The sequence below is a fragment of the Aquarana catesbeiana genome, linkage group LG07, assembly GCF_042186555.1.
Source record: "Aquarana catesbeiana isolate 2022-GZ linkage group LG07, ASM4218655v1, whole genome shotgun sequence".
Classification (NCBI taxonomy): domain Eukaryota; kingdom Metazoa; phylum Chordata; class Amphibia; order Anura; family Ranidae; genus Aquarana; species Aquarana catesbeiana.
Genome location: NC_133330.1, coordinates 172,318,496 through 172,334,453, shown reverse-complemented (window position 1 = coordinate 172,334,453; position 15,958 = coordinate 172,318,496). Strand labels below are relative to the sequence as shown.

Sequence of the window (15,958 nt, the reverse complement as noted above, 5' to 3'; positions counted from 1 at the left end):
CCACACTTCCGAATCTGTAAGCTTGCTTTCCAGTTCCTTCTCCCACTTCCTGATATATGGTGGGACATCTATGTTCCCCAATTCTATTAAAACTTTATAAATCTTAGAGAACCCCCCCTTCCTTTTTTTTTTCCCCATACAAATTTTCTCCAATGGGAGTAATTTATCTACCGATCTGATTGGCTGCGGGAGTGAGTCATTGAAGTGGCTCAGTTGGTTATACCTCCATGAGTCAATGACAAAGAGATTGTCCTTATCTTTAAGTTCTTGAAATGTGCACATTTTATCCTGCCTCATTACATCCTTTAATTGAGCGTCATCAAAAATCCACTTACCAAACCAGTCCTCCATCCTGGGTGCAAAGTATTCAGTATCCTTAAGTGACATTAAGGGAGAATTGAACTCCCAATGCTCCCTTTTGTGCAATATGTCCCAAACTTAAAGTGCATGTCTTGTAATATCCGGTATTTCAGCGCTACATTTTCTTAAGTGTGGTGGGATCCATACAATCTTATTCAACGTGGTTTCACTAATTATATTTTCCATTTTTACCCATTGTTTTTCTTTATTCTTTTTGACCCAGTCTATTACTCGTGCTAAAGCAAATGCCTCATAATACTTACAAATATCTGGTGCTCCCCACCCACCCTTACCCTTATCTTTAGTTAACTGAGGGAAATTTAGACAGTTTTTTTCTCTCTCCAGATAAATCTTAAAGGCATTGTGTGTAGACTTTTGAGGTACGCTTGTGAAAGTGATATTGGAAGCATCTGCATTTTATATGTAATTTTGGGTAATATTACCATTTTATATATGTTGATTCTACCTCCCCAGGATAACTGACCTCGTGAGATTCAGTTTAGCTCTTGCTTTATTTCATTAAGAAGAGGCATAAAGTTCGCCTGAAACAGGGTCTCTTTTAATGTAGTTATTTTGACTCCTAAATAATTAAGTTCTTTTTTCCCCCAAATGAATGGAAAGTGTTTTTGATATGAATAATCTCTAAGTTTGCTTTTGTTAAAATCTAGCGTTTCCAAATTGGTCGGATTAACTTTGAAGTTGGAAAGCTTCCCGTATTCTGTTAATGTAGATATAATATTTGGGAGAGTAGTCCTCGGGCGCGTGACATAGAGCAGAATATCATCCGCGAAGGCAGCCAGTTTATACTCGTCTTTACCAATCTTTAACCCGCTAATGTCCGGGTTTTGCCTAATCCTGGAGAGAAGGGGTTCGAGAGCCAACACAAATAGCAACGGGGAGAGTGGGCACCCCTGTCTTGTGCCATTGAACATTTCGAATGGCTCCGAGCAGTACTTATTAGAACTTAAGCCTAGTACACACTATCAGTTTTCTTCATTCAACCCAGCGGGCTGAACAAATAAGAGGCACTTGGGAGAAGCGCGCTGTGTTAACTATACGATGTTAGTATAGCGATTTCCCCGATGAGCTATTGTGTTCTGCCGATAGGATGCTGGTTTTCCAGCATGCCCATTTTGACAGAAGCTGGCCGAAGCCGACAGAAGCCTTGTCAGGCTGTTTCTGTTGAACCGGCTGATATTTGGCCTGTGTGTACCAGTCTTTACCCTGTTTTGAAGTTTTATGCTATGGTGAGTTTTAGATCCAGATCAAAATTTTGGAAAGATGTTTCATTAAATGCAGTTTGTATAATTATCAAGAAAATTATTTGATCTTAATTTGTTCATTAAAATTCTGTTTCCACAGACCCGAGGCTTTGTAGCCAAAGCTGAACCTTACAGTGGCTGCTCAGAAATAACAAACTCCGAAAACATCAAAGGAAGAATTGCACTTATGCATAGGGGTCAGTGCATGTTTGCAGAGAAGGCTCGAAATGTACAGAAATCTGGAGCCATTGGAGGAATTGTTATTGGTAGGTGCTAAGAAAAGGTGACGGTCATCGATTCTACACTTATGTTCTTACTTTGCTTGATTACCTGCCCGTCCTGAGTTAGTTTTTCTCTGTAGTTAATTTTTCTACATGTGATAATTATGTGTAGCTTATTAAACTTTAAGCTGAAATTACTGTAATTCTGTCTGCTCAAATGTATTTTTTAAAATGCAGGCAGTACAAGAATCTAAGTATGACTTGGTATTAGCCTCGTGCAGTCCCTTAAAAACAGATCTCAAACTGGTGGAAGGAAGTCAGCACAAAGAGCAGCCTAGCAGCACTAGGTCGTTGGTTCGAATCCCAACCATGGCACTACCTGCCTGGTGTTTGCATGTTCTCCCTGTGCCTGTGTGGGTTTCCTCTGGGTACTCAGATTTAATGCCACACTCTAAAGACAAAAAAATTTTTTTTTGTGTCAATGGATGAATTGTTAGCTGCTATTACTGGGTTATATCACCAGCTTTCCACAATCCTTTCTGGTTATGAACTGCAATTTGTGGGAATATGTCAAAGCTTCAGGGTCTGGGCTCAATGGATGTCGGAGTTTGGCAGATACCTGGAGGATATTCTCTGTGCTCTTAGTTTCTTGGTGGATGCTTTAATGGACTTCAATCAGCAGACCTCGCAGCTGGTCATGCTGACGATGCACATGCGTAACATTTAATAGGTGAAATGTTGGTCAGCAGTGCTACTTTGTAAAGAAACCGGTCGAGTGCTTGCCTTTTCATGGGTATAATTTATTCGATCTTGCTGTGGGTGATTACTACCTAAACATAACGGCGGGCAAGAGTAAACTGTTTCCGCTTAAAAAGACACTGTCGCTTTCTACTTCCAAACGACATTCTTTATGTCAGGGCTCGACAAATCCTAGGTGCCCGGTCGCCATTGCAATTAGAAATTGAGTCCTTGCACCTGGGCTTTTGCAGTCCATTCACTGCTGACACCAGCTCGCATGCTCCAAGCTGAGTGGGTCTCGGAGGCGATCCCCATCCTAAAGGGGTTGGGCCTTCCATCTCCTGGGGCGTGTGCTGGGACAAGGTGTGTAGCTGATTGGACAAGCTCTGCTCTCGGGATGATCTGTGATTGTGCTGAAGGAGGACTGTGTATTGGCGCAAAGGGCCCCAAGGACAAATCGACTGTTCCACACCCTGCGTGCTCCTGGCTGTGTATCCTGGATTCCGCTTGCCCATCTGTGGGCCCAGAATCGGCATAGTGGGTTCAGCCAGGTGGAGGGGAGTGGACACTTGTCCGCTCTCCTCCCCTTGTTGTTGCTGACCCAGAAGTGAAGTGTATGACGTTACTTCCGGGTCCCTATTGACCATTTTCCCCCTGCCATCAAGGCCGGGAAAGAATGTAATGCATTGCAACCTGCATTGCATTAAATTCAGTGAAGCACAAGGGAGACATCCAGGGCCTTTTAGACCCTGGATGTCTCATTAACCACTTATGGACCAGAAGGTTTTATCCCCTTAATGAGCAGGCCATTTTTTGCTATCCGACCCTATCCGCTTTCTTTTGGTGCTATTTGATCACCTCTGTAGTTTATTTTTTGCGCTATCAACAAAAAAAGACTGTCCTTTTTGAAAAACATACTATATTTTTTATTTTCTGCTATAAAACGTATCCAATAAAAAGAAGAAAAAATCTAATTTCTTCATCAATTTTAGGCCAAAACAAAACAACCGATAAGCGTATATCGATTTGTTTGTGCAAAAGTTATAGTGTCTACAAAATAGGGGATAGATCTAGGGCATTATTATTATTAATATTATTATTATTTTTACTAGTAATGACGGTAACCAGTTGTTTTTAGCGGGATTGCGGTGGACAGATCGGACACCTAACTGACATTTTTGGGAACCAGTGATATTGCAGTGATCAGTGCTAAAAATATGCACTGACATTGTACTAATGACACTGGCAGGGAAGGGGTTAACATCAGGGGCGATCAAGGGGGGATAACTGTGTTCCCTGGGAGTGTTTACTAACTGTATGGGGGATGGGCTGCTTGGAAGAACACAGAGATCCGTCTTCCTGCATAACAGAAAGACACGATCTCAGTGTAATCCCCTGTCAGAATGGAGATCTGCCTTGTTTACTTTGACAGATCCCCGTTCTGCCTCTGCGGGGAATGATCGCGGGCGACTGCTGGTTGGATCTCCCACTGGTGAACCGGCACGCGCCCACACACTAGTGCACGAAACGACGTACCCCTAAGTCGTCTCGCGCAGCCGAGCTACCTTACCGCAGTAGAACTGCTGCGAGTGGTCGACAAGAGGTTAACCACCTCCCGCCCGGCCCATAGCAGATGACGGCCAGGCAGTGGTTCAGTAATCCTGACTGGGCGTCATCTGACGTCCAGCAGGATAACCTGCTGCCACGCGCCCGCGGGGGCATGCATCGCGGCGATCGGTGGAGCGGTGTGTCAGTCTCCACCGATCTTGGTAAAGAGGAGGCTCTTTACCACATTATCACGATGTCAATAGGAAGAGCCGTTGATCGGCTTTTCCTCACTCACGTCTGACAGTGTTTATCAGCGCAGCCCCCCCTCAGATCACCACACTGGACCAGCAGGGATCGCCACTAGGACCACCAGGGAGAGGGGCAACATGTGGATGGCCAGGTATGTACCCCATGGCCATCCACGTGCCCAGTCAGTGCCCACAAATGGGCACTGATTGGCACCAGAATATTGCAGTGATGCCCAGCAGTGTCATCAGTGTCCATCGGTGCCCCTTGTCAGTGCCCACCTATCACTGCCCATCAATGCCATCTACAAGTGCCCAGTGCCGCCTATGAGTGCCCATCGGTGCCGCCTATGAGTTCCCATCAGTGCCGCATACCAGTGCCACCTATCAGTGTCCATCATCGGTGCCCATCAGTGCCGCCGTATCAGTGCAGCCATATCTGTGCCCGTCATTGAAGAAGAAAACGTACTTGTTTACAAAAATTTTTAACAGAAACAAAGAAAAACCTTGTTTTTTTTTTTCAAAATTTTCAGTCTTTTTTTATTTGTTGCGCAAAAAAAAAAAAACGCAGAGGTGATCAAATACCACCAAAAGAAAGCTCTATTTGTGGGAACAAAATGATAAAAAATTTGTTTGGGTACAGTGTAGCATGACCGCGCAATTGTCATTCAAATTGCGACAGCGCTGAAAGCTGAAAATTGGTCTGGGTGTCTAAATGCCTGGTATTGAAGTGGTTAAAGGGAACCTATCCCAAAAAAACAAAACGTGATAAAAACAGTTACAATTTGTAAAATTGTAAATGTAAAGTTACACCCAAGCACATAAAATCCCCCCCCAAAAAAATGAGGCCTCCCCACCCCCACATATAGGAATGTATAAACATGAACGCAGATGTTAGGGCGCCTACGCCTGAAAACGTAGATTGTGGTACACGTTACATATCGCCACATATGCCAGAATAAGAGTAATTATTTTATCACCAGACCTCCTTCGTAAGACTAAAGCTTTGCTAAAAAAAAAAAAAAATAGCTCCTAACTTTTTTTTTTTTTTTTAGCTCTCTCCTAGATTCAAAGCAAATTTGTCAAGCCTTGCTTTATGTCAAACCCAAGTGTTAAGATCCAAATCCAAGCCCCAGTCCCAGTTCTTTAAGAAGACACGGCCTTCCAAGCCCTTTAAGGCAGGAGATAATTGCCCTTCTCAATGAACGGGCTTCTCCACTCTCCACTTGGATGAGTGGGGAGTTTGCAGGCCCTCACAGAAGTTTTTAGCAAGGGAAGATTGCAGATAACTGACTAGCAACATAGTGGCTTGAGGTTACAAGCTGTAATTTCTTTTTTTTTTCTTCCCTATGTACTTTCCTGCTTTCAAATGTTTCTTTGAATCCACAAAATGGCTGTCTCAGGCATTTGATCATCATGGTTCCAGAAAGCGAAAGATTTCAGTTTTTTTGTTCACGGATTGAAAACCAAATGGTGGTGTCCGCCCCATCCTTGATCTCAACAGTCAGCAGCACGTTTCTCCAAGTGCAGACATTTTGTATAAAATCAGTGTGGTCAGTGGTTGCCTTACTCCTGTAGGGATATTTTCAGGCATCGCACCACTTCTGCCCAGAGCCCTGGAGGTGCTTTCTCCTGCCCTTTTGCAACAAGGATTTTGCTACAGGACAGGCAATGCTTGATTTGCCTGTGTGTCCTTCTATGGACACTCTTACTCCATTTTGCACCATACTCCATAAGTACCTCACAGGTGAAAACCCTCACTGATAGCAATGGGAGAAACAAGGGAACTGCGGCAAAAGCTTAGACACACATATGCGCTCTGCTGTTGGGCACTGAAACTGCTCAAAGGGGCTTTGCTTCTCTTGTGACCCTACAGTGGGGAAAATAATTATTTGATCCCCTGCAGATTTTATAAGTTTGCCCACTTACAAACAAATTAAGGGTCTATAATTTTTAATCATAGGTGTATTTTAAATTATTGAGGAAGAATATCGACCAAAATAAACCCCACATAAAACAAATGCTAAAAATTTAAGTTGCAGTTCAGTGAGTAAAATAAGTATTTGATCCCCACGCAAAACATGACTTAGTACTTGGTGGAGAAACCCTTGTTGGCAAGCATAAAGGTAAGATGTTACTTGTAGTTAGTGACCAAGTTTGCACACATCTCAGGAGGGATTTTGGTCCACTCTTCTTTACAGATCATCTCTAAATCCTTAAGGTTTCTTGGCTGTCTCTTGGCAACTCGAAGTTTCAGGTCTCTCCATAAATTTCCTATAGGATTAAGGTCTGGAGACTGACTAAACCACTCCATGACCTTAATATGCTTCTTCTTGAGCCATTCCTTTGTTGCCTTGGTGGTATGTTTTTGGGCCATTGTCAAGCTGGAAGACCAATCCACGACCCATCTTCAGTGTTCTGGCTGAGGGAAGAAGGTTCTCATCCAAGATTTTACAATACATGGCCCTGTCCATTGGCCCTTCAATGTGGCAAAGTCAGCCTGTATCTTTAGCAGAGAAACCGTCCCAAAGCATCATGTTTCCATCTCTGTGCTTGACTGTAGGGATGGTTTTCTTAGGGTCATAGTCAGTGTTTTTATTGCGTTCGCTTCTGCACGCGAGCTTGGGGGGGACGGGGCACGTTTTAAAACCTTTTATTTTTTTCTTATTTTACCTTTTTTATTTTTACACTGTTCTTTAAAAAAAAAAAAGTGTCACTTCTATTCCTATTAAAAGGAATGTAAACATCCCTTGTAATAGAAAAAAACATGACAAGACCTCTTAGATATGAGATCTGGGGTCAAAAAAGACCGCAGATCTCACGTTTACACAAAAATGCAATTTAAAAAAAAAAGTCGCAAGAACGCATCAATACTGTAAACACCATTTTCGACCAATATGTTTTGTCGGCAGAAGTTTCAGTGCATCTCTACTGCATACTTGGAATATTCCTGTCATAGGTTAACTGAACAAACTGCTTCTGAGACAGCAGTGTGCTCCACTTTATCCAGCAATTTGGTCCATAATGTCTATATAAGAGAACAGGAGAGATGGAGCTAGCTCTGTTATGCAAATATCCACTTTCTAGATGAAGTTGGTGCCTAGGCCCACCTAATCATTGGCAGTTGAGGCGACTCATCACAGTAATAAGCCTGTAAAGAGGTGCAGGAGCACCAGCTTCACTTGGGTAGGGATATGTGTAACAAAGCTACTTGGGTTTATATACTTCTATACCCCTGATTGTCTCATGTTCGTGACTCCTAAACAGAGAGCAGATATAACTATCCACCCTTTTGTTATAAGCTGCTAAGCTACATTCATTGAGTTATGTAGCTTGTGTAACCCAATGGAGTTTTTGCTTCCGAATGTACCCCTAAAATGTTAAAGCAAGTATATAGACGACAGCCCTTGTGTTTGTACCTTCAGCTACAAATCAACAGTTGCAGCTGCCAAATTTCTATTCTGGAAGGCTCCTTTAAAAAAAATAGAGTGGCTTTCTTGCTAGCATTCCTCGTATTCCTCTCCAGGTGGTTAGCGCCGTGAAGCTTGGGGCTGGTGGACAGTCCCTCGCTTCTGGCACTCTTGTGGATTGTCACTTCCCGAAGTACCCCACAGGCTCCGCTCCATCTTTGGCAATCCTCTCTGCAGGTGGGTCAGTCTCCTTTCCATCTCCCCTGGCTCCCCAGTTTTCCTGCAGTTCTTTTCAAGTTTTTGCTAATGTCAAACTTATTTGGATTTTAATTGTACATTTTGTATTTTCTACTGATTATTGTTGTGGACTTTTTTTATGCAACTTTTGGCAGCTACAATACAATTTGTTTTCTTGTCAATAAAGAACTTTTAATATCCATGGGATTCAAATCATCATTTTTTTTATTCATCATTCTTTGGATCAGCGCTTCCCCATTTGTCTATATATGTTCTCTCTCATCTGGTCTGTTGAGTTTGGGAGCTGCAGCCATATTTTGGTGATCATCGTCCCTCAAATAAGACTTCCTTGGGATCCTTGTTTGTGCATGGTTTTTGTTGATTTTTTTTCTTGCTAGCATTAGCAATGCACCAATTTTATTGTTTCCTGGTATTACTTTGGTGGTTTACCATTACACAGTCTAGTCTGTCTTCTATAAAGTACCTATACAATTTTTATTTTTTTCCAGCTAAGTATGCTTATCTGTATATTTGTATTGCAGACGACAATGATGGTAGCAGCAGTGACACAGCTCCTCTGTTTCAAATGGCTGGCGATGGGAAGAATACTGATGACATAACAATTGCTATGCTGTTTTTGTTCAGCAAGGAGGGAAATATCATTCTTGATGCAATACGTGAATACCAAGAAGTGGAGGTTCTTCTGTCTGATAAGGCCAAAGATAGAGGTAAAAAAATCTTACTATGTTCACATGAAGCATTTACCATCCTTTACTAGGTATGGAGACCTTAAGAACAACTTTTGCTATTTTATGTGTTCTGTAATATAACCTTTGGTTACATTTGGGCACATTATCTGCTTTTATTGTAACAATATAAACTGTGTTTCTGTTCAATCGACATTACAATGTTATTAAACCCCTTTTCACATAAAGGCCAGTAATTACCGTATTTATCGGCATATAACACGCACCTTCATTTTAGGAGGGAAGTTTCAGAAAAAAAATGTAATTTTAAATAAAGAACTTTGAAGCAAAATAAGGGTCAGTGCCCATCAATTCAGCCTCACCATTGCCCATCTGCAGCCTCACCATTGCCCATCTGCAGCCTGATCAATGTCATCTGCAGCCTCACCTCAGATTACTGCTGCCTCGGAGGGGACAGGGAGGGGGGTGGGACGAGCGCCGTCAGATTACATACAGTGAAATCTCCTGTTTACTCGGAGGCCTCTATAATACAAAGTCCCGCCTCCTGGACTGGCTTCTATGATAGACAGAACACTGGTACAATGCCAGCCCAGGAGACAGGACTTCCTATTACAGAGGCCGCTAAAAGTAAACAGATTCTTGCTGTATGTAATCTGACAGGTGTTCTAATCCCTTTTCATCCAAAACCAAAAAAAGTTTTACCTTTTTAGTTATAGTTTAAGTGCAATTGATCATCAGCACTTTGATCCAGTTAAAAGTGGCCCCACACATAATCATACAGTTGATCATTAGATGCGATCAAATTGAATAAGCATTTATTGACCACAGACCCTTCCAATGCTGTGGCAGAATTTTGTTGATTGCTTCTGATCAGTTGAGGAAATATCTGCGATATTCAAATAAAGCACAAATAAATCATAGTTTCTCATAGATGGTTTTGTAATAGATTTGTATTTTCAATTGATTCATGTATGTTGCATCATTTGACATGGTAATCGAAGAAGAGTCGCTTGTTTGAGATTATTATTATACGCCATTTATATAGCGGCAACAGTTTACACAGCAGCGCTTTACAATGTAGAGCGGGGACAGGAGGGTCCTGCTCGAAGAGCTTACATTCTAAAGGGAGGGGGGGGGGGGGGTGGTGGTACAAAAGGTAATGGATGCAGGGAATGATTTTATGAGGTGTGGCTCGGGGACATTTGTTAGGTGAGTGTGGGATAGGCATCCCTGAATAAGTGAGATCACATTTATACATAGATTGATGAACAAATCAATGTGTGTATGGCCACCATAACACTCAGGCAGTTTTAAACTTCTGCAACTATGCAATTTAATCCCCTGTTGCTAGTTTTCTTATTTTGAAACACAGGGCCTTTAACCTGATCACTGCCAGAGCAAAAAGCTAATTTTAGGTCTGAATAGTTAAAACCACAAAAACATATTTTCTCCTGCTTTCTGGGATCCCCTGCCAGTGCTCCTGGCTCCTCCTCAGCGAGTGCCCCAATAGGAAGTCTCTTCCAAAGAGGGCGCTTATGCAGACTTGATTCGATGCAACGCTGCCAGCATCTATGGACATGACTTGTAATGGGGTTTGAGCCAATGGCTCCTGCTGATAGCAATCTATCCTGTGAGGAGGGAGAGAAGAGGGATCTGCTGCTTTCGGGCACAGCACTGGATCGAGATTGGCACAGGTAAGTATGAAGGGGTGCTGAGGGAAGGGGCCTTCCTGATCACTGAAGGTTTTTTAACTGAATGCAGAGAATGCATTAGGGTAAGAAACCTTAAGCTTTTTGAACCACTAACCATAAATGATGTTACGTAAAATGTTTGCCTTCACTCTGGCATGCACAGCCATATGAAATGTGTAGCGCAGTCAGTGTTTCTGTACATAGTCTAATAATGAATGTGTTTGTGTGAGGAAAAGGGGGAGGATTTCAGTAACTTTTTTTTTCAGTAATCCCACACCACCACCGTCTTATAGCATTGTGCTGTGACAGGTTCTCTTAGACATTGGGGGTCTATTGGACAGGGTCTGTGGAAGCAATCTGGCAGCTGTACAACTTCCAATCGCTTCCATCTGAGAGCAGAGAGTCTCCTTTTAAAAATGACAGCAGCTAGGATTGTGTGTGAAACCCTCTATTGCAGCACATGTGTACTATGGCTGTGGTTAATTATTACAACTGTTTTTTGCAGCTACCTTTTAGGTAATTGATCACTGGCAAAAAAAACAAAAACAAAAGGCTGCAGGGATATCTCACTATATAACCCTTCCCTGTCCCACTAGTCTCCATTTTTTGCTAGTGTCCATAGGTGATGGACCTCTTCTATGCAGGTTCCTCTCTATCTTTCTCCCCCTGTGCACTCTCCTGTGTCCCCTTGGGATTTGGTTCTTTCTTCCGAAGCTGCATTTTGACCCTATTAGGGATATTCCCCTGTCGGATTTTACTTACAAGGTGACTTTTTCTTGTTGCAATCACATTTTGGGAGGAGTGTCTGCGGTTTATTTGCTAAAGCTGGAGAGTGCAAAACTAGGCTAATTTCTGCATATAAACCAATCCGCTTTCAGGTTTTATTGCCTAAGCTTAATTGAACAAGCTGAGCTTAGAAGCTGATTGGTTTCTATGCAGAAGTGAGCTTGATTTTGCACTCTCCAGCGTTCGTAAATAAACCCCTCTGAGTTGGCGGCTTTGTCCTGTATGGACACATTACTGGTGATGCACAAGGACAAGGTTGTTTTGAAGCCCAAAACCTTTTTCTTCCCAAAGGTAGCATTTTCTTTACACCTTAACCAGGACATTTTCTTTTCTTCCTTCTGTCCTGCTCTGAAACATTCAGAGGAAATTCTCTCCACTGTTTTCCTGTAGAACTCACTGTGAGAGTTTACCTCTTAGCTACTGCATCTTTCGGGTAATCAGATTGGTCTCCTTTCCTGTCTGAGGGTCCCCACAGGGGTGTGTCTGCTTTTTGTTCAACCATTGCCAGATGGATTAGACAAGTATCCTTAGGGCCTATAGTCTGAAGAATGCGGTTCTTCCCTTTCCTTTTAAGGCATACTTTACCAGATTTGTTAGTGTTTCATGAGCTTTGCAGTGGCAGGCATCTTCTTCTTTTTTTTTTTTTCAGATTCCACCTGGGCTTCTGTTTACAAATTTAAAAATGTAAAGGGGTATTAAAACCAAAAATGTTATATATTGCAGCTTCACAATCCGTAGATGTGGAGGCTGCATTTGTTCTCTTTTATAGGCTTTTTTACCCTGTTTTCACCGGGTCATCTAGCCAGTAACACACCTCCTGTTTTTGGAGTGCCCCTACTCTGGATGAAGAAGCACAGGGGCACTTCTGCACCTTTGGACATCAGCATTGTCAGTCAGTGAGGACGATAGTGTTAGATGTACTAGCAGATTTAACTACATTAGCAAATTGAAGCCAAACTCCAGCTCACACAGCAACATTTTTTTTTTTTTTTTTTTGAGCATAAAGATTTTGCATGAATAAATAAAAATCTGATCCTTCTCAGCACCCCGTCAGTGATAAATGCTGTCTCATCCCTCTAAATGCTACATTTGCTGGAGAGCTTGTTTTGTTGAAAAACACTTATGCCCTGTACACACGGTCGGATTTTCCGACGGAAAAGTTTGAGAGCTTGCTATAAGATTTTCCGACAACAAAATCCGTTGTCGGAAATTCCGATCGTGTGTACACAAACCCGACGCACAAAGTGCCACGCATGCTCAGAATAAATTAAGAGACGAAAGCTATTGGCTACTGCCCCGTTTATAGGCCCGACGTACGTGTTTTACATCACCACGTTCAGAACGATCGGATTTTCCAACAACTTTGTGTGACCGTGTGTATGCAAGACAAGTTTGGACCAACATCCGTCGGAAAAAATCCATGGATTTTGTTGTCGGAATGTCCGATCAATGTCCGACTGGGGCATTACAGGCTGGTTCAACAGATGAAAATAAAGGAAAGAATACCTAAATATAAATAAAGCAGCCACCAAATCTTGGGATTGGTAAGCTGCAATATAATACATGCTCATGGGCTTAATACTGATTTAAGTTTTACCAGGAAGATATTTAGGCTTTCTATGAGCGTTTTCAGTGCAAAGTGCTGCAAGTTCCTTACGTTTTTCAAACCTTTCTTGACTTTTGTTTACTGTTGGCATTTTATTTCCTGTGTTGTACACCCCTTAATTGAACTGCTTTTGGATGTCCCAGTTGTAATGATTACAGAGCCTGTGTTCTGTAGTGTGCAACTATGAAAATAGGATCTTTACCTTACCAGTAATTTTATTTTTATTTTTTTTATTAGAATACAGTATAGGGCATAGGTTTCTCTCCTCTGTTCTTATGGGCTCCCTATTGCTTGCTACAAAACTGAGGCTAGCGGAGAGTGGGAAGGGTTATATAGCAGAATGTCCCTGCCGACCACTTTTTTTTGCCAGTGTCCAGTCACCTGAAAGTAGCTGCATATAACCCAGTTTCAGTGGGCTGTCCTGTGTCCCATACTACACTCCAATCAATCCTCCACTCCAAAGAAATGATATCGATAGGCCTCAAGCCTCCTCTTCTGAGGTCCCCACTGGTGCTGTCTGCTCCTCCTCTTCTGTGTTTATCCCCATAGCGATTTGCTTGCTATGGGAGCAGACGTGCAGGCTTGATCCTGAGCTGAGCTGTGTGCATCCGTAGATGCAGCCCCACCCCCCACTCCTCTCGCTGCTGCCTCAGTCTCTGTGAGTGGAAGGGTGTAGAGAAGGGATGCATTCAAGCGCAGCACTGGAGGTGGGTTAGCACAGCAAGTTGTAAAACATTTTAGCTAGAATTGTGCAACCTAAACTGGTAGACTGGTTTTGGTCACACTTCTAGTTATGGATATGTTTGTATTTAGTAACAGACTTCAAGGTGAAAAAAAAAGTAGTTGTCTGTAGACTAATTGTCATTTTAAAGGAAAAGTTAACTGCCAAAGCAAATGCCACATTTTGACCCCCCCCCCCCCCCCCCCAGGTTTTTTTTACCATATTTGCAAGTATGCATAACATATTTGCACATTATGGCATACTCGGTCAGTAAAGTGATGTCTTCCAGCACTGCGATGTCCACATCTCCCCTCCATGGCAGGCGCTTCCATCTTCACCCAGGCTTCTTCAGGATTTGGAGTCTTTGGCCTCCTGATTGGCCAGGTTGGCATGTGTCCCTGCACAGAATCGTGCCAAGACTGTACGCATGGCTGACAGCATGCAACGCTCAGTATGCTCTAAAAGAAGTGTTGACATGCAGGTAGAAGCATCTATCGCAGAAAAACAAAACCAAAACAAAATTTCTTCTGTGGTCATAAAAAAATAAACCTGACTGTTAAAAAAAAAAAAAGACTACACTTCCCCTTTAACTAAACATTCAGCTTGTTTCTCCAGTTGGCTCTAGAATCCCAGGCATTACAGCTTCCTTTTAGTGTATATAGATTTATATATACAGTATATCACCTTTTCTTCAGAATCTGTAATGTGAAAATGATCATTCTGTAAAAGCAAACTGATTTGTCCTTAATTTCAATGTATTTTTAAAATGCTGATCTATTTCACCTGTGTACGATTCTTAATGTGTTTAAATATAGTAATCTGCACAATGAAAATCTATATGTTTATCATATATTTTCCCTTCTTTACTTGTGCTTCTCCTGGAATTTCAGCTACCATTTTTAAAGGTAAAATTGTCCCAAACTACATTATTGATGGCAGTAAGTATTTTCAGCTAACAACGTTGCATTTTAGTATATTAAGGGATTTTGTCCACTGGCATTGTGTTCCTACATTTTGAAGTACATTTTGGAGCACATGTCAAACGCAGGTTAGAAAAAAATCCCATTGATATTGAGTAGTGCACATGGCAGTTTAAATGCTGCATTTGACCTGTTTAACGCTGGGTTTCTTTGGATACAGCTTGTCCTATCAAGGGCTGTTTGAACTGCAGACAAAACAGATCAAGCACAGCCTTTTCCCTCAAATGCTTTTTTTTCCATTCAAATGCAGCTGCATGCTTTTGAATGGAAGATGCAGTGTTTGACTGGAATGCCTGTCAGCATGAATCATTATATTTATGTTAAGGGAACGCCAACCAAGACATTATAGCTTTGGGGACCACTGGTAGAACCACTGTCAGATTTAGTATTGCTGTCGCCTTACTAGGCGGGTTCACTGCTACTACCTACTCTGGTGACTTGTCCCAGTGGCCACTGCTTTTTTGTAGTGTATAAGTGAGCGAAGGAAAACAAAATCTCTGCAATACATGCACATTCCCCCTTGTTTTGTTTCTTTAACAACTGCCAAAAATGTAATGTGCTCCTAATGTGTAATGGGATAATATCCTTACAGGATTTCTCTAACTTACAAGCAAACCTGAATGGGCAATTATGTGGCAAATGAGGTTTAACCACTTCAATAAAGGGCACTTGTACACCCTTTCTGCCCAGACCAATTTTCAGCTTTCATTACTCTCGCACTTTGAATGCCACTCAAGTCATGCAACACTGTACCCCAACAAAATTTTTATCTTTTTTTTTTTTTTTTACACAAATAGAGCTTTCTTTTGGTGGTATTTAATCACCACTGGGTTTTTTTATTTTTTAAGACATTCGCGACAAGTTCAAAATTTAAAAAAAAAAAACACTTTTTTTTTAGTTTCTATAATAAAATTTAGCAAATAAGTAATTTTTGTTCATAAATTTGGGCCAAAATGTATACTGCTACATATCTTTGGTAAATATAACCCAAATAAGTGTATATTATTTGGTCTGTGAAAGTTAAAGTCTACAAGCTATGGTGCAAATTACTGAAAATTGATCACACCTGATGCACTGACGGCCTATCCTCTCTTGAGGCCCTGAATTTTCAGGAAAGTACAAATACCCCCCAAATGACCCCTTTTTGGAAAGTAGACCATCCAAGGTATTTAATAAGAGGCATCGTGAGTTTTTTTAAGTTGTAATTTTTTTCCCCACAATTCTTGGGAAAATTTAAGAATTTTTTTTTTTTTTTTTTTTTTACACAAAATTTTCAGAGTTATTTCTCACACACAGCATATGCATACTTTCAATTACACCCCAAAACACATTCAGCTACTTCTCCCGAGTATGGCGATACCACATGTGTGGGACTTTTTCACAGCCTGGCCACATAGAGGTGCCCAACATGCAGGGAGCACCATCAGGCGTTCTAGGAGCATAAAT

The 15,958-nt window shown here is 41.7% G+C and overlaps 1 protein-coding gene across 2 annotated transcripts in view; it reads left to right on the top strand.

Annotated features, from left to right (window-relative positions):
* Window positions 1-15,958, top strand: part of EDEM3 (ER degradation enhancing alpha-mannosidase like protein 3) — a 155,992-nt gene that overhangs the window by 131,143 nt on the left and 8,891 nt on the right. The window contains exons 18-20 of one of the 2 annotated variants that reach the window (XM_073592876.1): window positions 1,723-1,888; window positions 8,564-8,749; window positions 14,423-14,470. In XM_073592876.1, coding sequence (XP_073448977.1) covers window positions 1,723-1,888; window positions 8,564-8,749; window positions 14,423-14,470 — 400 coding nt within the window. The remainder of the gene's footprint in view (window positions 1-1,722; window positions 1,889-8,563; window positions 8,750-14,422; window positions 14,471-15,958) is intronic. The other variant, XM_073592878.1, reaches the window with a different exon arrangement.